The 23,442-nt window shown below is 43.3% G+C and overlaps 2 protein-coding genes across 10 annotated transcripts in view; both read left to right on the top strand.

Annotated features, from left to right (window-relative positions):
* Positions 1 to 2,536, top strand: part of LOC148067970 (LIM and senescent cell antigen-like-containing domain protein 1) — a 38,641-nt gene extending 36,105 nt beyond the window's left edge. For all 3 annotated transcript variants that reach the window (XM_087804233.1, XM_087804232.1, XM_087804231.1), the window contains exon 10: positions 1,220 to 2,536. In XM_087804233.1, coding sequence (XP_087660359.1) covers positions 1,220 to 1,334 — 115 coding nt within the window. In that variant the 3' untranslated portion in view covers positions 1,335 to 2,536. The remainder of the gene's footprint in view (positions 1 to 1,219) is intronic.
* Positions 2,537 to 2,953: 417 nt separating this feature from the next.
* ranbp2 (RAN binding protein 2) lies at positions 2,954 to 23,324 on the top strand. 7 transcript variants are annotated; one of them, XM_087804777.1, is made up of 30 exons: positions 2,954 to 3,151; positions 4,364 to 4,431; positions 4,501 to 4,612; positions 5,390 to 5,542; positions 5,901 to 6,131; positions 8,213 to 8,355; positions 8,420 to 8,615; positions 9,824 to 9,970; positions 10,082 to 10,238; positions 10,302 to 10,483; positions 10,901 to 11,094; positions 11,572 to 11,695; positions 11,761 to 11,922; positions 12,022 to 12,159; positions 12,243 to 12,374; positions 12,499 to 12,723; positions 12,795 to 12,878; positions 13,064 to 13,205; positions 13,272 to 13,366; positions 13,436 to 17,669; positions 19,790 to 19,930; positions 19,986 to 20,057; positions 20,123 to 20,219; positions 20,250 to 20,262; positions 21,010 to 21,103; positions 21,156 to 21,242; positions 21,300 to 21,436; positions 21,789 to 22,062; positions 22,116 to 22,459; positions 22,793 to 23,324. In XM_087804777.1, exons 1-30 carry the CDS (start codon positions 3,080 to 3,082, stop codon positions 23,102 to 23,104), a joined length of 8,562 nt encoding a protein of 2,853 aa, XP_087660903.1. In that variant the 5' UTR covers positions 2,954 to 3,079; the 3' UTR covers positions 23,105 to 23,324. The 7 variants fall into 7 exon arrangements, with proteins under 7 accessions (XP_087660903.1, XP_087660902.1, XP_087660901.1 ...); XM_087804776.1 differs by having other exon boundaries at positions 20,120 to 20,219; XM_087804775.1 differs by having other exon boundaries at positions 20,102 to 20,219.
* The last annotated feature ends 118 nt before the right edge of the window (positions 23,325 to 23,442 follow it).

The following is a 23,442-nucleotide window of genomic DNA, read 5'->3' as shown; positions in this document are numbered from 1 at the left end:
GATGATGTTGATGTTGATGTTGATGTTGATGTTGATGTTGATGTTGATGATGATGATGATGATGATGTTGATGATGAGGATGAGGATGAGGATGAGGATGAGGATGAGGATGATGTTGAGGATGAGGATGAGGATGATGATGAGGATGAGGATGAGGATGAGGATGAGGATGATGATGTTGATGATGATGATGATGATGTTGATGATGATGTTGATGATGATGATGATGATATTGTTGATGAGGATGAGGATGATGATGATGATGATGAAGATGATGATGATGTTGATGATGAGGATGATGAGGTGATGATGATGATGATGATGTTGATGATGAGGATGAGGATGTTAATGATGAATATGATGATGATGATATTGATGATGAGGATGAGGATGAGGATGATGTTGATGTTGATGTTGATGATGATGTTGAGGATGAGGATGAGGATGAGGATGAGGATGAGGATGAGGATGAGGATGAGGATGATGTTGATGATGATGATGATGATGATGATGTTGATGATGATGATGATGATGATGATGATGATGATGATGATGTTGATGATGATGATGATGATGATGTTGATGATGAGGATGAGGATGTTAATGATGAATATGATGATGATGATATTGATGATGATGATGATGTTGATGTTGATGTTGATGATGATGATGATGATGATGTTGATGATGATGATGATGATGTTGATGATGATGATGATGTTGATGATGAGGATGAGGATGTTAATGATGAATATGATGATGATGATATTGATGATGATGATGATGATGATGATGTTGATGTTGATGTTGATGTTGATGATGATGATGTTGATGATGATGATGAGATGAGGATGAGGATGAGGATGAGGATGATGTTGATGATGATGATGATGATGTTGATGATGATGATGTTGAGGATGAGGATGAGGATGATATTGATGATGATGATGATGCGGATGAGGATGAGGATGATGATGATGATGATGATGATGATGATGTTGAGGATGAGGATGAGGATGATGAAGATGAAGATGATGATGAGGATGAGGATGAGGATGAGGATGAGGATGAGGATGAGGATGAGGATGATATTGATGATGATGAGGATGAGGATGAGGATGAGGATGAGGATGAGGATGAGGATGAGGATGAGGATGAGGATCAACTTGTGATGAAACATCTGAACCTTCAGTGGATCTGATCTCTGTCTCTGTCGCAGGAACAAGTTCGTGGAGTTCGACATGAAGCCTGTTTGTAAGAAGTGCTACGAGAAGTTTCCTCTGGAGCTGAAGAAGAGGCTGAAGAAGTTGTCGGAGAGCGTCGCCCGCAAGTGAAGGGTTGTGTGTCGACACACAAGTCAAGTGTTGTGTGTCCACACGCAAGTCAAGTGTTGTGTGTCCACACGCAAGTCAAGTGTTGTGTGTCCACACACAAGTCAAGTGTTGTGTGTCCACACACAAGTCAAGTGTTGTGTGTCCACATGTGTGTCGACACTTCAAGCACAACATCACACGCTTGTTTATCTACGTTAGCTTTTGTACTTAGACGACCAATAAAGTCTTTGTTCTTTGATTTAATGTTTGTTTTAAAGTTAAAACTGATTTTTTTCTTTTTAAATGTTGTTATTTTTAAACATTTTCAATGAATTCAATAATGTTTATATTAAAGATTTCATTTGTTTTTGATTTTTATGATTGAATTTAAAAATATATATTAAATATAAAGTATTTAATTTCTTTTTTTTAAAACCTAAGAAGAAAATGTGTTTTTCTAATGATTTAAATTAAAATATCAAACTAACAAAAAGTTATTTATTTATTTTTAAAAACGTAATTAATTCCAATTATTCAATGAAATGGTTAAAAAACAACATTAAATTAAAAAAACAATAATGATGATCATTTAAAAAATGTTGAATCAATATTGTGGCGTCTTTGAGATACTTGTGTACATGTACATGTGTACTTGTGTACTTGTGTACATGTACATGTGTACTTGTGTACATGTACTTGTGTACTTGTGTACATGTACATGTGTACTTGTGTACATGTGTTTTCGTCACACGCGTGACACGTGTTCACGCAGCAGCTGTCACTCAACACCTGTCACTCAACACCTGTCACTCAACACCTGTCGTTCCACCAGTTCAACCTGTTTGTGTAAACGATCGTCTCCAACGTTTAAATATAGTTATCTTTTTACTTCAGTAGAAAACTTAGAAGCACATTCCACGTTCCTGCTGTTTCTCCTCCTGAACCTTCAGATCATAACACTTTAACACTTTTGTTTCTTCACGTTCTTGTTGTTGTTTACCACTTTAACACTTTTGTTTCCTCACGTTCTTGTTGTTGTTTACCACTTTAACACGTTCTTGTTGTTGTTTACCACTTTAACATGTTCTTGTTGTTGTTTACCACTTTAACACGTTCATGTTGTAAATCTTCAACAAGAATAAACATTTGTGTGTTTAATGGTGTTTTTATATCAACGTGAGCTGAAATAAACTGTTGTCACGTGTGAATGAAAAGAAGCAAAACGTCTTTATTTCTTCATCTGTTTAATAAAATAAACATGAAAACAATAATCATTTAAATCTAAAAATAAAGAATTATATATCGTGATAGATTTAAAAATATACATCATTTGTCATTTTCATGTTTTACAAATCATATATTAATGTATTAATAAGTTTTACAAAACATATATAAATGTATAAATAAGTTTTACAAATCATTTTTAAATGTATTTATAAGTTTTACAAAACATATATAAATGCATTAAAAAGTATAAACAAGTTCAAAAAATGTTATGTAAGAAGAACCCGCCCCTTCATTGACGTCATCAACGCATCATAGGCAATACTTCGTTTTGATTGGACGAAAAGCCAAAATTCAAGGGAGCCTCCGATCCCACGTGACGCACCTGCCATTTGACGTTAAGGAGACTGCGCAGTGTGCGCATGCGCAGTGCTATCACGGCAGACTTGCTGCTGCGATCTTTTGAACAAATGTTTTTTCTGTGTCATTGAAACTCTCTTTTCTGCATAACTGCGCTCCAGTAGCACCTATATTAGGAAGACATGCGGCGAAGTAAGACCGAGGTGGACAGATACGTCTCGTCCGTCCAGAGTTCTTCTCCTTCCCTCAAAGAGGTAAGTTGAGCCGGTAGCTAATGTTAGCTTGTGGCTAATGTTAGCAATCGTGCTCGAACAAGGATTTTCTCTCCGCTCAAGAGTTTCTGTTCCGACAAACATTGTTTCCCTGAGTCGCGTAAGAACAGCTTTTGATTTGAGGCAGTTTTGTGGTGTTTAAAGTGTAACATGTGTTCAAGTTAGCATCAGGAGCTAACCGGCAGCCAAAGCGCGCGACATGCTGGACACGACACACACTTTCAACACACGCACACAACCCTGACTCACGACACACACTTTCAACACACAGACACACAACCCCGACTCACGACACACACTTTCAACAAACAGACACACAACCATGACTCTCGACACACACTTTCAACACACAGACACACAATCCTGACTCTCGACACACACTTTCAACACACAGACACACAACCCTGACTCACGACACACACTTTCAACACACAGACATGACTCGGGACACGCACCTCAACAAACACACACACGCCTATCTAACCAGACGATGTCTACACAAACACAAAAACGCATCGTAAAACTATCTTTAACAAATTAGACAAATCCATACTTTGAAAACATCGATTTTTGTTTTACTTTAAAATGCATCTTTCTATGGGTTTTCAACAAAATAATAGTAAATTTAAAGCTTCAAAATAAATTGAAAAACATCTGGAGTTACTTTCACTTTTGATTCTTCTAAAATCTATTGTCTGTCATCTTCTCTGGGAAATGAAACTTACTCCACCCTTGATGTTTTTAAAGAGGATTGAAATTACTGTTCATAGAGGGTTAATACATAAAATAATGAGGGAAAACGAAGTATATAAAAGTAAATGTTAAGACATCAAAGATAAGAAACCTTGTGAAAACAAGATAAACTAGAGCAGTTTGTGATCCCAGTCACATGACACGTGTTTGATCACTAAAATGAACAGTGAAAAGAAAGAAGTTGAAACTATGTAAAACACCTTAAGCTACTGCCTGATCAACTAGTTTGTGATAATATGTGGATTGTTGTGTCAAGGCTGGTCACACTAATGCTGCATCATCACAGCAACATGGTCTCATCTCAGCCTAAAACACCAGGAATTCAACTTCAAAATCACTTGTAAACAGTTAGTGTATATAAAGTCTGAACTGTTACTTTTGTGTTACATTTCTTAGAAACATGTTCAAGTTTGTCTGATTCTTTTTTTCTTTCTTTCACAGAAACCAGTCAAAGGGTTTTTATTCGCAAAACTATATTTTGAAGCAAAAGAATATGAACTTGCAAAACGGTGAGGACGTCTTCTCTCTCGCTCACGATCGTCCTGTTGCTAACGTGCTGCTGTCAATCATGTCCACAGACACGTGTCGGAGTATCTCAAGATCCAGGAGAGGGATCCAAAAGCACACAAGTTCCTCGGACAGCTGTACGAGAGCGAGGGAGACGTCAACAAAGCAGTCGGATGTTATAAAGTACGTCGTCGTTTTTCTGCCAGACACAAAGTTTGCCGTAGGAGCAGCTGGATGGATAGATACATGGATGGATACATGGATGGATGGATGGATGGATGGATGGATGGATGGATGGATGGATGGATGGATGGATAGATACATGGATGGATACATGGATGGATGGATACATGGATGGATGGATGGATGGATACATGGATGAATACATGGATGGATACATGGATGGATCAATGGATGGATGGATACATGGATAGATACATGGATGGATGGATATATGGATGGATAGATACATGGATAGATACATGGATGGATGGATAGATACATGGATGGATACATGGATGGATGGATATATGGATGGATAGATACATGGCTGGATGGATGGATGGATGGATACATGGATGGATGGATACATGGATGGATGGATACATGGATGGATGGATACATGGATGGATGGATACATGGATGGATGGATACATGGATGAATACATGGATGGATACATGGATGGATACATGGATGGATGAATACATGGATGGATGGATACATGGATGGATGGATGGATACATGGATGGATGGATACATGGATGGATACATGGATGGATGGATGGATACACCGATGCATGCATGGATGGATAGATGAAAAAATCTAGTTAGTAAAAAGAAGATGGATAAAAGAGGATACAAAGATTAACATGGAATACATCTTTACTTCCTATCTTGGCGATTAAGATCTTTACTGTGAACAACTAAAACCAACGACACCATTTTAAATCTGTGTGTAGCGCTCTGTGGACTTGAACCCGGCCCAGAGAGACCTGGTTCTGAAGGTGGCAGAGTTGCTGGTGGGCAAGGAAGAATCCGACAGCCGAGCGGAGTTTTGGGTGGAGAAGGCTGCGAAGATGCTGCCGGGAAATCCTGCCGTCTTTGACCTGAAGGTGAGGAGTCGTGCAGACGTTCACTGGACCAACTGTATTTCAGATAAACTACCACCTCCAGTGATCAAGTTCACAATCATGTGGATCATCTCAGCCTGTCGTGAAATGACGATGATTAATCGTTATGATGAGATGAATGTATTGATACAGAGTAATCTGTTCTTTTTAGGGACGAAAATGTTTGTACTATTGCTTTAATAAGTCACAGAAGATTAAAAATAAAAAAGTTTTTGCTTCTCCAAGAGTTCATACAATCAAAACAGAAATTGTGACTTCATAGAAATCAAAAGACAGAATACGAGCCTGTGTTTTTTCTATTTGAATCTATTTGAATTGCTGCCGTTCCTCCTCCAAACAGGAGCGTCTCCTGAGTCGACAAGGTCAGAAGGGCTGGAACCAGCTGTTCGACCTGCTGCAGGCGGAGCTGGCGGCTCGTCCGGCCGACGCACACGTGAACGTCAAGCTGGTCCAGTTGTTCTGCCAGGACGGTCGTCTGGACGAGGCCGTGAAGCATTGTGTCGCCACCGAGAGGAGAGGGTTTCTGAGGAGCAGCCTGGACTGGTACAGCGTCTTCGTGCACACTTTACAGGTCAGTGTTGTTCAACTTTAGCAACACCATGTTCAGAAGAGCTCAACAGTTATTCAGTTGCTTATGAAAGATTTTTCTGCCCAAATTCTTATTTGAATATGTTTATTCCCCAGCCCACGTTTAGTTATAAAATATCCTACGGTCTTGCATGCGCCGTAGAAATCACGGCTTTACCGAACGCATTATTAACGTTTACAAAGAGTTGCAGAGGAACTTGTTTCTTAATGTCTTTTCTACAGGTATACATTGTTGATTTCTTTTAATATTACCTCTATATTCGTGTATATAGTGGTTTTCAAAAGTATTCATACATGCCTTAAACTTTTCCACATTTTGTCTTATTACACGCAAAAAAACCTAAATATCTTATTAGAATTAAATGTGAAAGACAAACACAAAGTGTCACACAATTGTGAAGTACAATTAAAATTATACATGACTTTAAACTGAAAAGTGCAGTAAAAGTATTCAGCCCCCCTGAGTCAATACTTTGTGGAACTGCAAGTCTCTTGGGGTTCGTCTCTACCGGCTTTGACACCTGAGACTGAGATCTTTGCCAATTCTACTTGAAAAACAGCTCAAGCTCAGTCAGATTAGATGGAGAGCGTTTGTTACGGCGGTTTTCAGATCTCGCCACAGATTCTCGATGGGCTTTATGTTCAGTTGTCCTGCTGGAAGGTGAACCTCTGCCCCAGTCTTCTGCAGACTCCTACAGGTTTTCTTCCAAGATTGTATTCGTCTCCATCCATCTTCCACCAACACTGTCCCCGCTGAAGAGAAGCCAGAGCATCATGCGTGACAGTGGTGTGTTCAGGGTCATGTGCAGTCTTTCACATTACATTCTAATAAGATAAATTTAGGTTTGTGGCGTGTAATGAGACAAAAAGTTGAAAAGTTCAAGGGGGAAGAATCCTTTTGCAAAACACTAAATAATAATGGGATCTTGTGAAAAATACAAAGTGAATTTGGCCCTGAAAATGCTCCGAACGATAAAAATGCTCAACATGACAGCCCGTGTGTTTAAGTCTTCAATATTGAATGACTGTATTCGTTGTTTAAAATGGATGGATGAATACTTTATTGATCCCCCGGAGGAGAAAATGATTGTGTCCAGCAGCAATAAACGCATAAATAGTTTGATAAACTTTATTAAACATCTGGAGGTCTCCTGCGGGAAATAGTTTTTCCAGCTCACAGCAACACAGACGATAGATTAGTAAAACAAGAACAAAGTGTGCAATAAAAAGAACAAAAGCCAAGATGACAAAATCTAGGACATCCATCCACAAATGCATGTCAAAAACAATTAAATAAATACAAAGCATATCCCTGAGTCCGACTGAGAGCCACCACCATCCTCCTGGTCTCCATGAAGTCATCTCGCTCTGCTTCAATGACTACAGTTCTGTAGATCTCACTCCCGTCCTGATGAAGTTCTGGAGGAACTAGTCGTTGGACCGCTCAGTTTTCTCCTCACTGCCCTCAGCTCTGTCCTCACACCTGGGCGTATCATTTAAATGCTGTCCATACAACCTTGAGCACCATCATCTGCCTACAACTGGACCAGCTTGAGCTCAACTAGAATAATGTGAAGACCACAGATTGGGCGGCAGCAACGGATCAGAACTCTGAACACAAGACCTCTGGGTCGGCACTGTTCTGTTTGACTTTCACAAGGTTCCTTATGTTTGATGTCTTTACGTTACATTGATGGATCTACTGACTGTTTCAAGAAACATCTTAAGACGTTTCTATTTGTTCAGGCTTTTCCTTGATTTTCTGGAACTCCTGTGTTGTTCTCAGTATTATCTTGATCTTTAAAGTATGTACTTTTTTGAGTATTGTTTTGATTGTTTAAGCGCTTTGTGACCCTGGTCTGGAAAAGTGCTATATAAATACAAAATACTTACATTTACTTTGATATAAAAACAAAAAACAAGAGAAAACAGTCATTTCTATCCTCTGTATGTGTCAAGTTAATTTACTTGGGTTAGGGTTGGAATATTCATCATATTCATGACATGCACTCTCTGGTTGAGGAAAAGGGACGTCAGGCTAAAGGGGTTTTGATGTGTTTTCAGGAGTACCTGAAGCAGCCGAGCGTGATCAGCAACGAGAAGATGTGTCGTCGTCTCCAGAGAGAGCTGCTCTTGGCCCACAGCAGCCTCGTGAGAATCACGCTGGCGAACAACGGCGTGCAACCTTCAGTCGACGCCCTCATGCAGTGAGTGTGACCTTCACGTTTGTTTTTTGGTCGATGGATTAAAGTGTTTCACTCGTTCCTATAGGTTTGACCAAGCCATGCACAAGATCCGCAGCGTCGCTGTTCGCCATGTGGATGAACTCTGCGAGGTGTTTGTGGAGATGCGGGGTCACCTGTACCTGCACGCCGCCACCCTCCTGTTGAAGATGGCTCAGGATCAGCAACAGACCTGGAGGGCTGTCATCGACCTGGCTGCACTCTGCTACCTGCTGGCCCTACAGGTGACCTCACAGCAAGATCGTATGATCAGTGATCGATGTGGATCTGTAGGTTCTACGCAGCATTTTTTAGTACCTTATTTTCCGGACTATAAGTGGCAGTTTTTTTCATAGTGTGTCCGGGGGTGAGATTATACTCTGTAGCGACTTATGTGTGAAATTATGAACACATTATTAGCGGTATATCATTTCACATGTTATTTTCACACTAAACCACCAGAGGGCGCTCTAGGCCTGTGTTGATCATTTCCACGTAGAAGAGGAAGCATCTTCTACCTCCGGAGTTAGTTGTTTAAAAGTGACACGAGGAGGAAGAGTTATTTGGAGTTACACGGATGGTTTGGTAAACTAGTTAGTTATTTATGCTATAGTTCTCTGAATAACTCTTCATATGTTATGTTAACATACCAGGTTCTCACTTCATGTAACGTAACATTATTCTGTTGTTGCCTCTAGTTTTATTTTAAACTTTCAAGATCACATGTCTGTTCTTGGATTTTATCAAATCAATTTCCCCCAAAAATGCGACTTATACTCCAGTGCGACTTATATATGTTTTTTCTTCTTTATTATGCATTTATGTCTGGAGCGACTTGTGCTCCTGAGACACTTGTATTCCGGAGAATACGGTAGTAAATGACTTTATACTGCGGTGAAGTATTTTTGAATAATTAAAATCAATAATTTCTAGTTATATTTAATAATTTTATAATTGCATTGGAAAAAATATTCAAAATGTATGATAATAATGTATTTTTTTCACAAACATCGAATACCTTAATTGATGAACCAGTACTTTCATGTCAACGCATCATTGGCTGAAAGTTCCATCAACTGTCTGACACCATTATACAAGATTTTTTTATATTGAATTTAAATTACTACAATATTCCTGTTTGTTTTTTTAGTATTGGAACTAAAACCATTGTGATGTTTTTTTTTTGTTTTATAAAAACATATTTAACCTTTCAATATATAGAAACGATTGAATTCAATGATTCAAATTAATAATTAAAAAATTGCTGCTTAAAAACATTTCGATACAAAAGTTATAACATTTGAAATGTTACATTTAATATTCTGATGTCACTGATACACTAACATGAAGGTCTTGTTCAGCTTATATGAGTTATAACTTTCATGTGTCAATATAGATGATCTTCTCGTGTATTAAAGCAGCTTCTGTGGAACCTTGTCTTTATGATCCTCAGGCTCCGCGACCGAAGCCCAAAGTGACTAAACGGGAGAGAGACCAGCCTGCGCCTCAACTCCTGGAGCTGCTGGCCAACGACCGGCAGAGTCAAGCTGGACACATGTTGCTGAACCTCAGCACCGACGCAGCCGCTCTGATCCGAGAGGTGTGTTCTGCTCTTGAGCAACACCAGCATTCAAAAGAGGAGCTTTGGTTACAAGTTCATCTCATATTCACAGCGTGTAACTTCTGTGTTATCATTCTTCACATAATGCAGGTGGTCGAGGCGTTCGGAAACCGAACCGGTCAAGAGTCTCTGGTTGATCTGCTCTTCGGACCCTTGGCCAGCAGCTGCTCCTTCATGGCCAACGATGACATTCACTCGATCCGAGTCCAGTACCCAGACATCTCTCAGCTGGCCAAGTGGGATGCAGGTAAATCATTACAGCATGAGTTTGAAAACCGCAGCCCTGTGGATGTCAAACCTTCTTCTTCAGGATCCATTTTGCTGCACCATGGAGACCTGCAACACCTGAGCTGGCTGGGCCTGCAGTGGACCCTCTTATCTCAGAGGCCGGCCCTGCGTGCCTGGTTACAGCTGCTCTTCCCGAGACTCACCCTGGAAACATCCAAGCTCGACACGAACGCGCCGGAATCCATCTGTATTCTGGATTTAGAGGTTAGTGTTTGTCAAAGTCACGTTTCTTTTATCACCTTGAGTTGACTAGAGATGTTGGAAATATTCATACTTTAATGGCACTTTCTTTCATGGTGTGTATTAAATAAAATGAATATATTTACTTGTTACTACACTATCACAACACCAGAGTCAAGTACTGGACAATACTACACATATATACTTGTTACTACACTATCACAACACCAGAGTCAAGTACTGGATAATACTACACATTATACTTGTTACTACACTATCACTATATATCACAATGTGTTGTATCATCACTAATGCTACACACAACCAATGTTGACACACAAACATATTTTCAGGTTTATGATGATTTTGCTCACTGACTGAGTTAATATCTACTATGACAATAATATTTTTGCGCATTTTACCTCATTTTCTCCTGCACAGGTGTTTGTCTACGGCGTGGTGTTCTGCAGCCACTGTCAGCTTCAGGAGACGGCAAAGATCAGCAGCGGCTTGAACCAGCAGCAGCAGCTCTACGAGCCTCGCTGCCTCCCTCTGCAGCTGCTCCTCCTTCTCTCCACAGACCGACAGAGGGAATGGTGGGACGCCGTCTACAGCCTGATTCACAAACGAGCTGCGTGAGTGACCGACCTCTGTGGTCCAGCCACACAAACATCTTAGTTTCTTTGGCATTTCTGTCAACATAGAACTTTTCCACATCAATCTTCATTAGACTTGACAGTTAGTAAAACATTTGCTCTTCACATTTCGATTTAATTTCAGACCATAAGATGCATAAATCCCTTTTTCCATGTAATTAAAAGTGCAAAAATACATTTATTTACATTTTATATGGTGTCAACACTATTTTCAGTTTAGCAATGCAATTTGTGATATATATAATTATTTTTTATCTTGTCCATTCTAGGAGCTTCTTAATATCACTTCGTAGTCCAGAACCTAAGATTTGTTCAAGCCCTGCACGTTAGACACATTTATGATAAATGTAATGTTGATCAGAACATAAACATGTTTTTTTGTCCACCGGTAAAGTCGGATGTATCCGTTAAAGTTGTAACGTTTACATATTTTTTCCTTTTCCATGTCTCTGATAGTCCCGGCGTGTCTGGCAAGCTGCGGATGATCGTGCAACACGGATTAAACTCTCTCCGCGCTGGAGAAAAACATGGACTACAACCAGCATTAGCGATCCACTGGGCTCAGGGTCTTAGCCGGACGGTAAACTTGCAGCTGGTGTAGAGGCTCCCTCTGCTGGTGGTCAACATGTTTGTCACCTTTCGCAGGGAGACGGCGTCAACTCCTACTATGACCAGAAGGAGTACATCAGTCGAAGTGTTCACTACTGGAAAGTCATCCTCCCAATGCTGGACAAGATCAAAAACAGGAGAAGTGTTCCTGAACCCCTGTACCCCCTCTTCATCCACTTCTCATCCAAAGACATTCAGGTTTGTTTTTCATTTCCTGAATCAAAAAAAAAGACTCGGGAGAAATGAATGTGTTGAAACTGTTGAAGGTTTTCTCTTGAACTCATCTTGGTCTTCTAGATCTCGTCTGTGAAGGCGTATGAGGAAGAAGCTGAAATAGCGTATGCAGTCCTTCTTGACATTGAAGGAAAGACGGAAGAAGCGATTGCTACTTTGGAAACGATCAATAACATGTCGTCAGTCTGGCATCTAGCTCAGGTACATTTGGAATTCCAACTTCGTTCTTGTTAGTTGAATAACTTGACTCCACAGAGATGTTTGTTTCTTCTCGTTGACCGCAGATTTACCAGCGTCTGTCTGAGGAGGCCAGCACTGGTGTGGAGGAGACTCAAGACCGCTGCATCACTTTCCTGAGGAAGTTCCGGACATATCTTTCCAAGATCTACAATTCCAACATGGATGATATCGACAAGGTAAATGAATGCAAGACAACAAAAACAAAAACTATTTCAATAAAGATCAATAGATCAATAAAGTTCTAACTTCTAACCTAAGAGTGAATGTCATGAAACATTCAAATCATTTTCCTTCGCTCAGCTGCCCGTTTCAATGGAGGAAGTGGTGGATCTTCTCAACGATGTCAATCAGCAGCTCGGAGAAAGTGGTGAAGTGTTGGATGAAGAGGAAGAGAAGGAGAGTCGCAGGGGACCGACTCACTCCAGTCCAGCACATCTATCAGAAACCAGCGCCACCATATCACACATGAAGTTTTCTACTCCCTCGCCCAGCAAGAGTGTCGTCTCACCTTCCAAAAGACTCCTGGTGGGTGATGGTTTGATGTGAAGAGAACTTCTTGATGATGATGATGATGATGATCCAACATTGATTGACAGATGACTCCCAAGACTCCGCCTCACTGGGTCGAAGATCAGAAAAGCCTCCTCCAGATGCTTTGTCAGCAGGTTGAAGCGCTTAAGGTATTAAATATACATGAAGTAAAGTAGTGATCGTTTCATTCATTATGCAACTTGCAGTACTTACTTAAAGTTTTAAAAACATTACTTTTCTGTCTCAACAATGTCATGTTACAATTTGAGTGTTTTTCTCACTGAAACATTCATGAATAGATTTGATCCTGTTTTCATCACATGCTCATCTGCAGAATGAAGTCCATGATCTGCGACACAACGCCTCAGGAAACATGGGATCTCCTCTTCACAAGATGTGCGGCGACGGCTATGGTGCCGAACCCTTACAGGAGTCGTTCACTCCGGTCCAGTCGTACCACGGCGCTCCGCTCACGGGTCAGCCCCAGAACACAAGTCTTGTTTCCTTGAACGATGGCTTTAATACCTTCTCTATTCTCTCAGTCTCCACCACGGGGCCCTCCGTCTACTACAATCAGTCTCCTGGATACAACTCTCAGTACCTGCTCCGCACCGCAGCCAACATGACGCCCACCAAGGTTGAACCTCTTTCTTGTTTGAACGACAAACGTGCGAAATGCGTTGACGTTCTGTTGATGTTCTTGCAGGGCCCCATGTATAGTATGAACAGAATGCCACATCAGCAGCATGTTTATGCCTTTCAGCAACCAACGAGCACACCACCATTGCAAACAGCCCCGACCATGTACCCACCACAGGAGCCGGTCTACCCAGCCCCACTACGTTTTGAATCCTGTGCCACCAACCTCCTGTCCCCGTATAATGAGGAGTTTTACAGCCAAGGAGTGAACCAACAACCGACCAACCCTCCCCTGCCGGAACCAGGCTACTTCACCAAACCACCTGCTGTTCCTGTTCACCAGCCCAAGTGCATGGAGGGAAAACCCATGGAGTTCGGAAAGCTCCCGTTTGGTCAGCAGACACCGAATGACGTGCCTAGTTTTGGTGGAAGTTCAGCTGCTCGTTCGGCTTCTCCGGCATCATTTAAATTCAACTCCAATTTTAAATCCAACGACGGCGATTTCACCTTCTCTGCTTCCCAAGCAAAACACAGTGAAAGCTTACTTGGTCTTCTCACATCAGATATTCCACCGAAAACGGAAAGCTCGTCGGATCCTCTACTTCAGGAACCTCCGACTGGCCAGAAGGGGATCTTCCACATTGGTTCAAAAACCTCTTTTGGTCCAGCTTTTGATGTGACTTCGGGCACGGGAAATCTGTTTGGAAAGCTGGAGCATCCGATTAAATTTGGAGATCAAGTTTTCAGAGTGGCAAGAACTACAGATGAAGAAGAAATCACCGGTGACAACGAGAGCAGTAACGCCGAAGAGGACGAGGAGGAAGACGGTCCTCACTTCGATCCAATTGTACCTCTGCCTGATAAAGTCGATCTAAAGACCGGTGAAGAGGAGGAAGAGGAAATGTTTTGCAACAGGGCAAAACTGTATCGATTTGACACGGAGACCAAAGAGTGGAAGGAGCGTGGGATAGGGAATGTTAAAATCCTCAAACACACCACTAAGGGAAAGTTCCGGCTCCTAATGAGACGAGAGCAGGTCCTCAAGATCTGTGCCAATCACTACATCAACACTGACATGTTGTTGAAATCAAACGCTGAGTCTGATAAATCTTGGGTCTGGAACGCAATTGATTATTCAGACGAGGAGCCGAAGACGGAGCAGCTCGCCATCCGCTTCAAAACTGCTGACGAGGCCTCGCTTTTCAAGTCCAAGTTTGAGGAGGCACAGAGAATGCTCCGAGAATCCCCACAAAGTGACAAAGAGCAGGAGCTGAAGGTAGAAAGTGCGGATCCTTTTGCTAAGTTTGCCATCAAGACGGGAGAGTGGGATTGTCCGACATGTTTTGTGAGAAATGGAGTGGATGTCAGGAAGTGCGTCTCCTGTCAAACCACCAATCCAAATCAAGCCTTGAAGCCAGACCCTGTTGATCCTAAACCCAGTTCCTTTAGCTTTAAATTTGGATCTGATGCATCCAGCAAAACCTCCGGTTCCACTTTTGGAGGCTTTGATGCTTTTGGATCTACAACACCTTCCTCCTTCACGTTTGGAACCAGCACCCCGATGCCAACAGTATCTGCCACTGGTGTGTTTGCCTCTGCGTTTGGCAATCAATTTGCTAAAAAGACTGAGTGGTCTTGTACAGCATGTTCTGTTGCTAACGAAGAGTCTGCAGACACTTGTGCGTCATGCAAAGTTCCAAAGGCCACAGATTTTGCGACTTCAAAGCCTCCTGCCCCAGTTGTGCCTGAGGTCAAAGTATCTGAAGTCCCTGCTAACACTGGATTTGCTATGTTTGCAAAGAAGCCTGGGCAGTGGGACTGTGCTTCCTGTGACGTTGTTAATGAAGCTTCTGCCAAAAGATGCGTTTGTTGCTCTGCTACGAATCCTTCCAAGTCTGAAGCTCCCACTACCGCTCAGTCAACGGACAAAAAGGAAGCTTTGGCTGCTTCAAATGACTCTTTACAGGCCCGCTTCGGGATAAAAGAGGGAGAGTGGGACTGTGATGCATGTACTTTACGAAACAAACCATCGTCAAGCAAGTGTATGGCTTGTCAGGCAGCAAATCCTAATGCTAAGAGTGAGACCAGTTCAGCTCCTTCTGCTTCTACATTTAGCTTTTCATTTGGAACCAAGACTTCCTTAAACCAAGCAGAAGGAACTGGATTTTCCTTGCCTTTCGGAGTCGGCAACACCTTTCAATTTGGTCAAAACGCCAGCAGTCCATCCGCCGCTTCGTTCAAATTTGAGATTCCTTCAACTGCATCTTCTGCCACAAGTTCTTCTGGCTTCACTTTTAGTTTGCCCTCTTCAGGCGGTGCCATCACTTTTGGTAAACAAAGTGAAAACGAAACGTCTTCCAATGATTTACAATCCGTGTCGGCCTCCAGCGTCCTTAAAAACATGGCTGACAAACACAAGTCCAAAGAACCTGAAGCAGACAAATCGGTCACGGATGAAAATCCTTTAATTTCTGGAAAGACTGATTCCATGAGTTTTGCTGACTTGGCAAAGACCTCAGACTTTCAGTTTGGATTAAAGGAGCCCGACCTCCAAGGCTTCTCTGGTCAGGGCGACCAGGTGTTTAAATCCTTGCAGATTAAATCCAACGTCTCAAACGAACAAGATGACGATGAACTGTATAAAACGGATGAAACGGATGATAATATTCAATTTGAACCCATCGTCCAGCTGCCGGAGAAGGTGGATCTAGTGACGGGCGAGGAGGACGAAGAAGTTCTTTACTCGCAACGTGTCAAACTATTTAGATTTGACGCTCAGACCCGGCAGTGGAAGGAGCGAGGCGTGGGGCTCCTCAAGTTCTTGAAAAACGCTACTAATGGACGACTCCGGGTGCTGATGAGACGAGAGCAGGTTCTTAAAGTGTGTGCCAACCACTGGATCACCACCACCATGAACCTCCAGCCTCTCCCTGGATCTGAGAAGGCCTGGAGGTGGACGGCCAACGACTTCTCTGATGGAGACGCTGTCCTGGAGCACCTGGCTGCCAAGTTTAAAACCAAAGAGCTGGCGGAAGAGTTCAAGCAGAAGTTTGAAGAGTGCCAGGCGCTGCTGCTGGACATTCCCCTGCAGACGCCCCACAAACTGCTGGACACGGGTCGCACCGCACATCTCATCAAGAAAGCGGAGGAGAGGAAGTCCGACTTGAAAGATCTCAAACTCCTTCTGACGGATGAAAACACCAAAATCACGGAAGACAAGTCAACTTCCAACATTTCGAGTCTTGTGATGAAGTCTCAGTCCGACACGACCGGCCCGACGCTGGAGTGGGACAACTACGACCTCCGAGAGGAGGCTCTCGACGACACCGTCTCTTCTGTCTATGCGTCGCCTCTCGCCAGTAGTCCAGTTAGAAAGAACCTCTTCCGCTTTGGGGAGTCCACTTCCGGATTTAGCTTTAGCTTCCATCCAGGACTGAGTCCCTCCAAGTCTCCTGCCAAGCTGAACCAGAGCCGGACTTCGGTGGGTACAGACGACGAGCAGGAGGGAGTTCAGGACGACGAGAGGGACGGACAGTACTTTGAACCTGTGGTTCCTCTGCCCGACCTGGTGGAGCCGTGCACGGGCGAGGAGAACGAGCAGGTGGTCTTCAGCCACAGAGCCAAGCTCTACCGATACGACAAGGACCTGAAACAGTGGAAGGAGCGAGGAATTGGAGACTTGAAGATCCTGCAGAACTACGACACCAAACGTGTGCGACTGATCATGAGACGAGATCAGGTTCTGAAGATTTGTGCCAACCACTGGATCACCTCCGTCATGAAGCTGGAGCCCATGAAGGGGGCGGAGAGGGCCTGGGTGTGGAGCGCCCTGGACTTCTCGGAGGCTGCAGAGGGACATCTGGAGCAGTTGGCCGTGAGATTCAAGTTGCAGGAAATGGCAAACGCATTTAAAAATGTTTTCCTGGAGGCTAAAGATGCGTCAGAGAATCTAGAACTCATGACCCCAGTGACCTCCGCAGCCTCGCCACAACAAGACAAGACCACGACTCCACCTTCGGTAACGGCTGTTTGTGGGAAGGAAGCCATCGCCATCTTGGAAGAGACGACGAAGGAGACGACCACGCTGGCTCCTGATGAGGAGCTCAGCGCCTCGGGGTCAGAGAGTCCGGTCAACCCCTCCAAGACGGTCGTCTCGCCCCCAAAGTTTGTGTTCGGCGGCGACAGCCTTCAGAAGTTCTTCGGCTTCAACACTCCGTCCAGCAGCGACGGCGACGAGAGAAGCCGAGACTGTGGACGAGCTGGCAGGACGACGCCGCCCGCGTTCAAACTCCCACAACCAGGTAATGTTCACTCGTGCGACCTTTCACCTCATGGTCTGGTTTCATCTGACGACGCCACAGAACATCAACAGATAAACTGACACATGCAACACACTTGTCACTCTGTCACACTCTGATGGTCTTCTTACAGTCTCAGCCTCACACTTAGTGTCTCACAAACACTCTTCATAGGGCCGGACTTTAGGCTTTTCAAAGATAACCCAATGGCCTTTTGGACCAGAACCTCAAGCACCCAATTTGAGCCGGCAGGTATTCTAATCACTCCAGTGTGTTAACACTTCTCAGCTTCACCTTGAGCTGTAGAGCAGAATAACCTTCATGCACGGCGTGAAAAGATAGAAGACGTTTGCATGACGTGTGTTTCTGTTGCTTCTTGTTCAAAAAGGTTTAGAATCTGTGATCAATACTCGTGTAGAAAAGTTATTTTGGTGATTTGATGGTACATTTTACAGCCGCCTCTTCTAGCTGTGTTTGTCAAGTATGTTGAGAAGATGCAACAATATGATATATAGTGTAGTAACAATGATATATATATATGTAGTATTGTCCACTACTTGACTCTGGTGTTGTGATAGAGTAGTAACAAGTATATATGTGTAGTATTGTCCAGTACTTGACTCTGGTGTTGTGATAGAGTAGTAACAAGTATATATGTGTAGTATTGTCCAGTACTTGACTCTGGTGTTGTGATAGTGTAGTAACAAGTATATATGTGTAGTATTGTCCAGTACTTGACTCTGGTGTTGTGATAGTGTAGTAACAAGTATATATGTGTAGTATTGTCCAGTACTTGACTCTGGTGTTGTGATAGAGTAGTAACAAGTATATATGTGTAGTGTTGTCCAGTACTTGACTCTGGTGTTGTGATAGAGTAGTAACAAGTATATATGTGTAGTATTGTCCAGTACTTGACTCTGGTGTTGTGATAGTGTAGTAACAAGTATATATGTGTAGTATTGTCCAGTACTTGACTCTGGTGTTGTGATAGTGTAGTAACAAGTATATATATGTAGTAGTGTCCAGTACTTGACACTGGTGTTGTGATAGTGTAGTAACAAGTATATATGTGTAGTATTGTCCAGTACTTGACTCTGGTGTTGTGATAGTGTAGTAACAAGTATATATGTGTAGTATTGTCCAGTACTTGACTCTGGTGTTGTGATAGTGTAGTAACAAGTATATATGTGTAGTATTGTCCAGTACTTGACTCTGGTGTTGTGATACTGTAGTAACAAGTATATATGTGTAGTATTGTCCAGTACTTGACTCTGGTGTTGTGATAGTGTAGTAACAAGTATATATGTGTAGTATTGTCCAGTACTTGACTCTGGTGTTGTGATAGTGTAGTAACAAGTATACATGTGTAGTATTGTCCAGTACTTGACTCTGGTGTTGTGATGGTGTAGTAACAAGTATATATGTGTAGTATTGTCCAGTACTTGACTCTGGTGTTGTGATAGTGTAGTAACAAGTATATATGTGTAGTATTGTCCAGTACTTGACTCTGGTGTTGTGATAGTGTAGTAACAAGTATATATGTGTAGTATTGTCCAGTACTTGACTCTGGTGTTGTGATAGTGTAGTAACAAGTATATATGTGTAGTATTGTCCAGTACTTGACTCTGGTGTTGTAGTATTTTCAGACCACATGACTCTTGATGAAGTCGTAACTACTTCCATTGGTTTTCAAACCAAAATATGTCCAAAAATCAGCTTTAAAAGCTGCTGGACTCACTGTATCCTCTCGTCCTCAGTCATCAGCTGCGGAGGACTTAACGACTGCTGCCATCCAGAGCTCGGAAGTTTAATTGCAGCATAAACACTGAATATTTTGTTTATAAAATCAAATAGATTTTGAATTAACACTTTCTTGAAATATAAACCATAAAACAAAACGAAAACAAATTCTCTTGAGGTTTCATCAACTTTTCACTGTTGAACTAATGGCTACACGGTTGTAGTCATGACAACACGTCACATGGTGCTGCTTTAAACCGATCGAATCCAGTGATAAGAGAAGTTGGTTCTAAAGCATGTTTGTGCTGCATGATCGTCCGAGTCTCCAAACACGCTCCACTCACTGCACGACTCGTTTCAAAAGACTCTTGATTATGTTGCAGGAGCAGACTCTGACCTAGAGATCGTCTACGTGAGGGAAGCGACGCCTCAGCAGGCGGCTCTGGCCCGGAAGCTTCTGCTGCCGCTCACGTTCTTCTGCTACCAGAACCAGCCCGACTACAGCAGCGACCCGGAGCCGGACGGTGAGAATCCAACCTTCGTTCTTCTGCTCGTCAAACTCAACTGTGGATCTTCCAGACGAGGATTACGAGTCGGCGGTGAAGGCGCTGAACGGAAAACTCTACTCGGATCCGTGTGAGATGACAGGAGGTGAGTTGAGCTGAAGCTGCGTGGACTCAAGGTCGTGTCATCAGTCCATCTTCTGTCGCCAGCAGACGTCGCTTCAACTCACACGCCTGCGACTGACCAGGAGGAGGAGGAGGAGGAGGAGGAAGGAGGAGAAGAAGAAGAAGAAGGAGGAGAAGAAGAAGAAGAAGGAGGAGAAGAAGGAGAAGAAGAAGAGAGTCACGAGCCGGTAATTATGACCTGACGTCGGCTACACTCTCACCTCGTCTTTTAAATTCAATATATAAATGTTGGTTTAATGGAGTCAACAGACAAAACCAAACGAGCTCAGAGACATTTATATTGAGTTTCAAAGACTGTGAATGAAAAAATATTGAATTTGGATGTTACATTATTTTTCAAAAGTAAACTCGTTCGATATTCTGATTAACTTTCATACAACTCATGTTTTAGCTTATGTGACGCACACACACACACACACACACACCGAGGGGTGTCAGAGGTAGGATGTTTACTTGTACTATAGGCTGCAACTATTTTAACCGTCGATTAATCTAATAATTCTTAGGTTTAGCAGGAAGTTGCTCTGATTCTGTGCAAATGATGAAGAAAAAGATGGAATTTAATTGATAAAAATACACGTTTTATTCAACTTTGCTGCGAGAAAACCTTCAACCTGTTCAAAGTAATGAAAAATCAATTGAAGTTTAATCTCTTTAATCATGTTTTCTAGACTATTCTAGACTAAGTTTCAAAGTCACACAAAAGTTCGACCGAGTTGTCAAATATGTAGAAAAATACAAAAAAACGTTTCATTAAATGACCAATAAAGTGAGTTTCTCTTCGTCACACATTTGATTAAACGCCTGAAGTAGAAGTTTAAGATCTTAATTGTTGTAAACGACAGATTGTGTTGAAGTGACTCAACAACCAGTGAAGGTCGGATCTTGATCAAGTTGTTCTTCCTCCGTTGAAGACTCGTTCTCTGGACTCGGGTCAGGACTGGACGAGCGCCGACAGCAGCGCCATCGATCTGTCCACCAAGAAGATCTCTGACCAGGACCACAAAGGTGAGCAGAAACACCTGAGCACCTTCAGCGTTAACGTCCTCCCGCTCCACAGACTCCATGTTTTCCTTCTCGTCTGCCGGAGGATTCTCTTTCGCCGACCTGGCCAGTACCACGGACGGCTTCGCTTTCGGATCGAACGGTACAAACGTTTCTGGCGTGTGTTTCTTGGCGTGAACGTCTGCGTCCGTGTGCTCAGACTCCAGCTTCTCCTGGGCCAACGCCGGCCAGACGGTGTTCAGGTCGGCGGCGCCGGCCAACGAAGGAGAAGGAAGTGATGAGGAGGAAGATCAGAACGACGACATCCACTTCGAGCCCATCGTGTCTCTGCCGGAGGTAAAGCCCGGAGACATGGATTCTATTCTATCGTTGGTTTATTGTTCTTCTACATAGTTTGTCTTGTTCTGATAATTCTAAAATACATTTTCTAAATTCAATATTTTTAAGTCTTTTAAATTCAGTATAAATGTTGGTACAATAGTCTCCAGACTGAACCAACAGAGCTCAGAGCTACTGGGTCATGTGACGATGGCTGGCATGAGTGGCGACGACACGACCTTACGTTGAATCTAGAAAATGTGATCAACTGATGAAAGTGCGATGATTTAAATGAGTTCATTCAATAATTGGACTAAAACGAGTGAAACCTTCAAATATAGAAACGACTGAAATCCTTCCAAACTCTCAGGTCCAGACCAAGTCGGGCGAGGAGGACGAGGAGATTCTGTTCAAGGAGCGAGCGAAGCTCTACAGGTGGGATCGAGACCTGGGTCAGTGGAAGGAACGCGGCGTCGGCGACTTGAAGATCCTCTTCCACCCGAGCAAACACTTCTACAGGATCCTCATGCGGCGCGAGCAGGTGTTCCGCGTGTGCGCCAACCACCACATCACGCTCGCCATGGAGCTGAAGCCCATGAACACGTCGGCCAACGCGCTGGTCTGGACGGCCACGGACTACTCGGGTACGGCCGCGGCTCCTGGTGTCGGCGCCGCTTCTCACGCTCTGCTTCCTCAGACGGCAACGGCGCTCTGGAGCAGCTGGCGGCGAAGTTCAAGAGCGCCGAGCTCAGCGAGAAGTTCCACAAGACGTTCAGCGACTGCCAGCGTCACATGACCTCGCCCGACGACGACGCCGCCGCGCCCATGTCCCGCGTCCAGGAGCACTCCAGGGCCTCCAACCCGCAGGTGTTCCTGAGCGTGTCCGCCGACGGAGAAGACCTGGGAACCATCACCGTGGAGCTCTTCTCGCACGTCGTCCCCAAAACGGCGGAGAACTTCCGAGCGCTCTGCTCCGGAGAGAAGGGCTTCGGACTGAAGGACTCGGTTTTCCACAGAGTTATTCCGGACTTCATGTGTCAGGTGAGTCCGTCTCCATGGCGACCAGGTACAGAAGAACTTCAGGGTCAGAATGTTGAGTGAACGATTTATACGTTTGAAAAATAGTTTGAATTAAATATAAAATGTTTGTTTTTCTTACCAGACTAAATCCATCGAGCCGCTCACTCGTCACGTGATTGGCTGAAAGTTTGATCAGTAGCTCTGAGCTCTGTTGGTTTAGTCTGGAGACTCCATTATAACATTTATATTGAATTAAAAATACTATGAATGAACAAATATTTGATTTAGAAAATGGAATTCTTGGAGTAAACGTTTGTTCAGAAACGAGTTGCATCTAAAGAAGTCTCCCCTCAGGGCGGTGACATCACTCACGGCGACGGCTCCGGAGGGAAGTCCATCTACGGCGGCAAGTTTGACGACGAGAACTTCGATGTGCGACACACGGGTCCAGGGATCCTGTCCATGGCCAACCGCGGCCGCGACACCAACAACTCGCAGTTCTTCATCACGCTGAAGAAGACGGACCACCTGGACTTCAAGCACGTGGCGTTCGGGTTCGTGCGCGACGGCATGGACGTGGTGCAGAAGATGGGGAGTCTGGGCGCCAAAGACGGGAAACCCAGCAGGAAGCTGGTGATCCGAGACTGTGGTCAGCTGACGACTTGAGGAGGAACGACGGTTTCTGCTTCTGTGTTGCACTCGAGTCACGATCATAACATGAGTCGGCACACATCGTAGAAGTCACATGACTTCCTGCTCGTCACATGACTTCCTGCTCGTCACATGACTGTAATTTGTCTGTAAACTTGTACATTGAATTTTTAATGTTTTTTTTAAATGCATGGGTTGATGTTTGACTTCAATAAATAAAAGTTGTTAAATTATCTCTGGACGTTGATTTATTTCACTTTCAAATGAAATCACAGAAAAGCCAACGAAACAATAAAACCTTCAGATTGTTTTGAAAACTACATTATTGTCCATTAAACTGATTTGATTCAGAA

The sequence above is a fragment of the Callionymus lyra genome, chromosome 12 (assembly GCF_982586985.1).
Source record: "Callionymus lyra chromosome 12, fCalLyr1.hap1.1, whole genome shotgun sequence".
Taxonomy (NCBI): domain Eukaryota; kingdom Metazoa; phylum Chordata; class Actinopteri; order Syngnathiformes; family Callionymidae; genus Callionymus; species Callionymus lyra.
The sequence above is the reverse complement of the archived record's forward strand: the minus strand, read 5'-3'. Positions and strand labels throughout refer to the sequence as shown.

Bases quoted from the DNA above. Each gene is read 5' to 3' on its own strand.
- ranbp2 (XM_087804772.1), top strand. From the start codon at position 3,080: ATGCGGCGAAGTAAGACCGAGGTGGACAGATACGTCTCGTCCGTCCAG. The intron at 6,132-8,212 runs GTCAGTGTTGTT...ATGTGTTTTCAG, and splicing joins TCTTCGTGCACACTTTACAG to GAGTACCTGAAGCAGCCGAG. The intron at 22,063-22,115 runs GTACGGCCGCGG...CTGCTTCCTCAG, and splicing joins GACGGCCACGGACTACTCGG to ACGGCAACGGCGCTCTGGAG.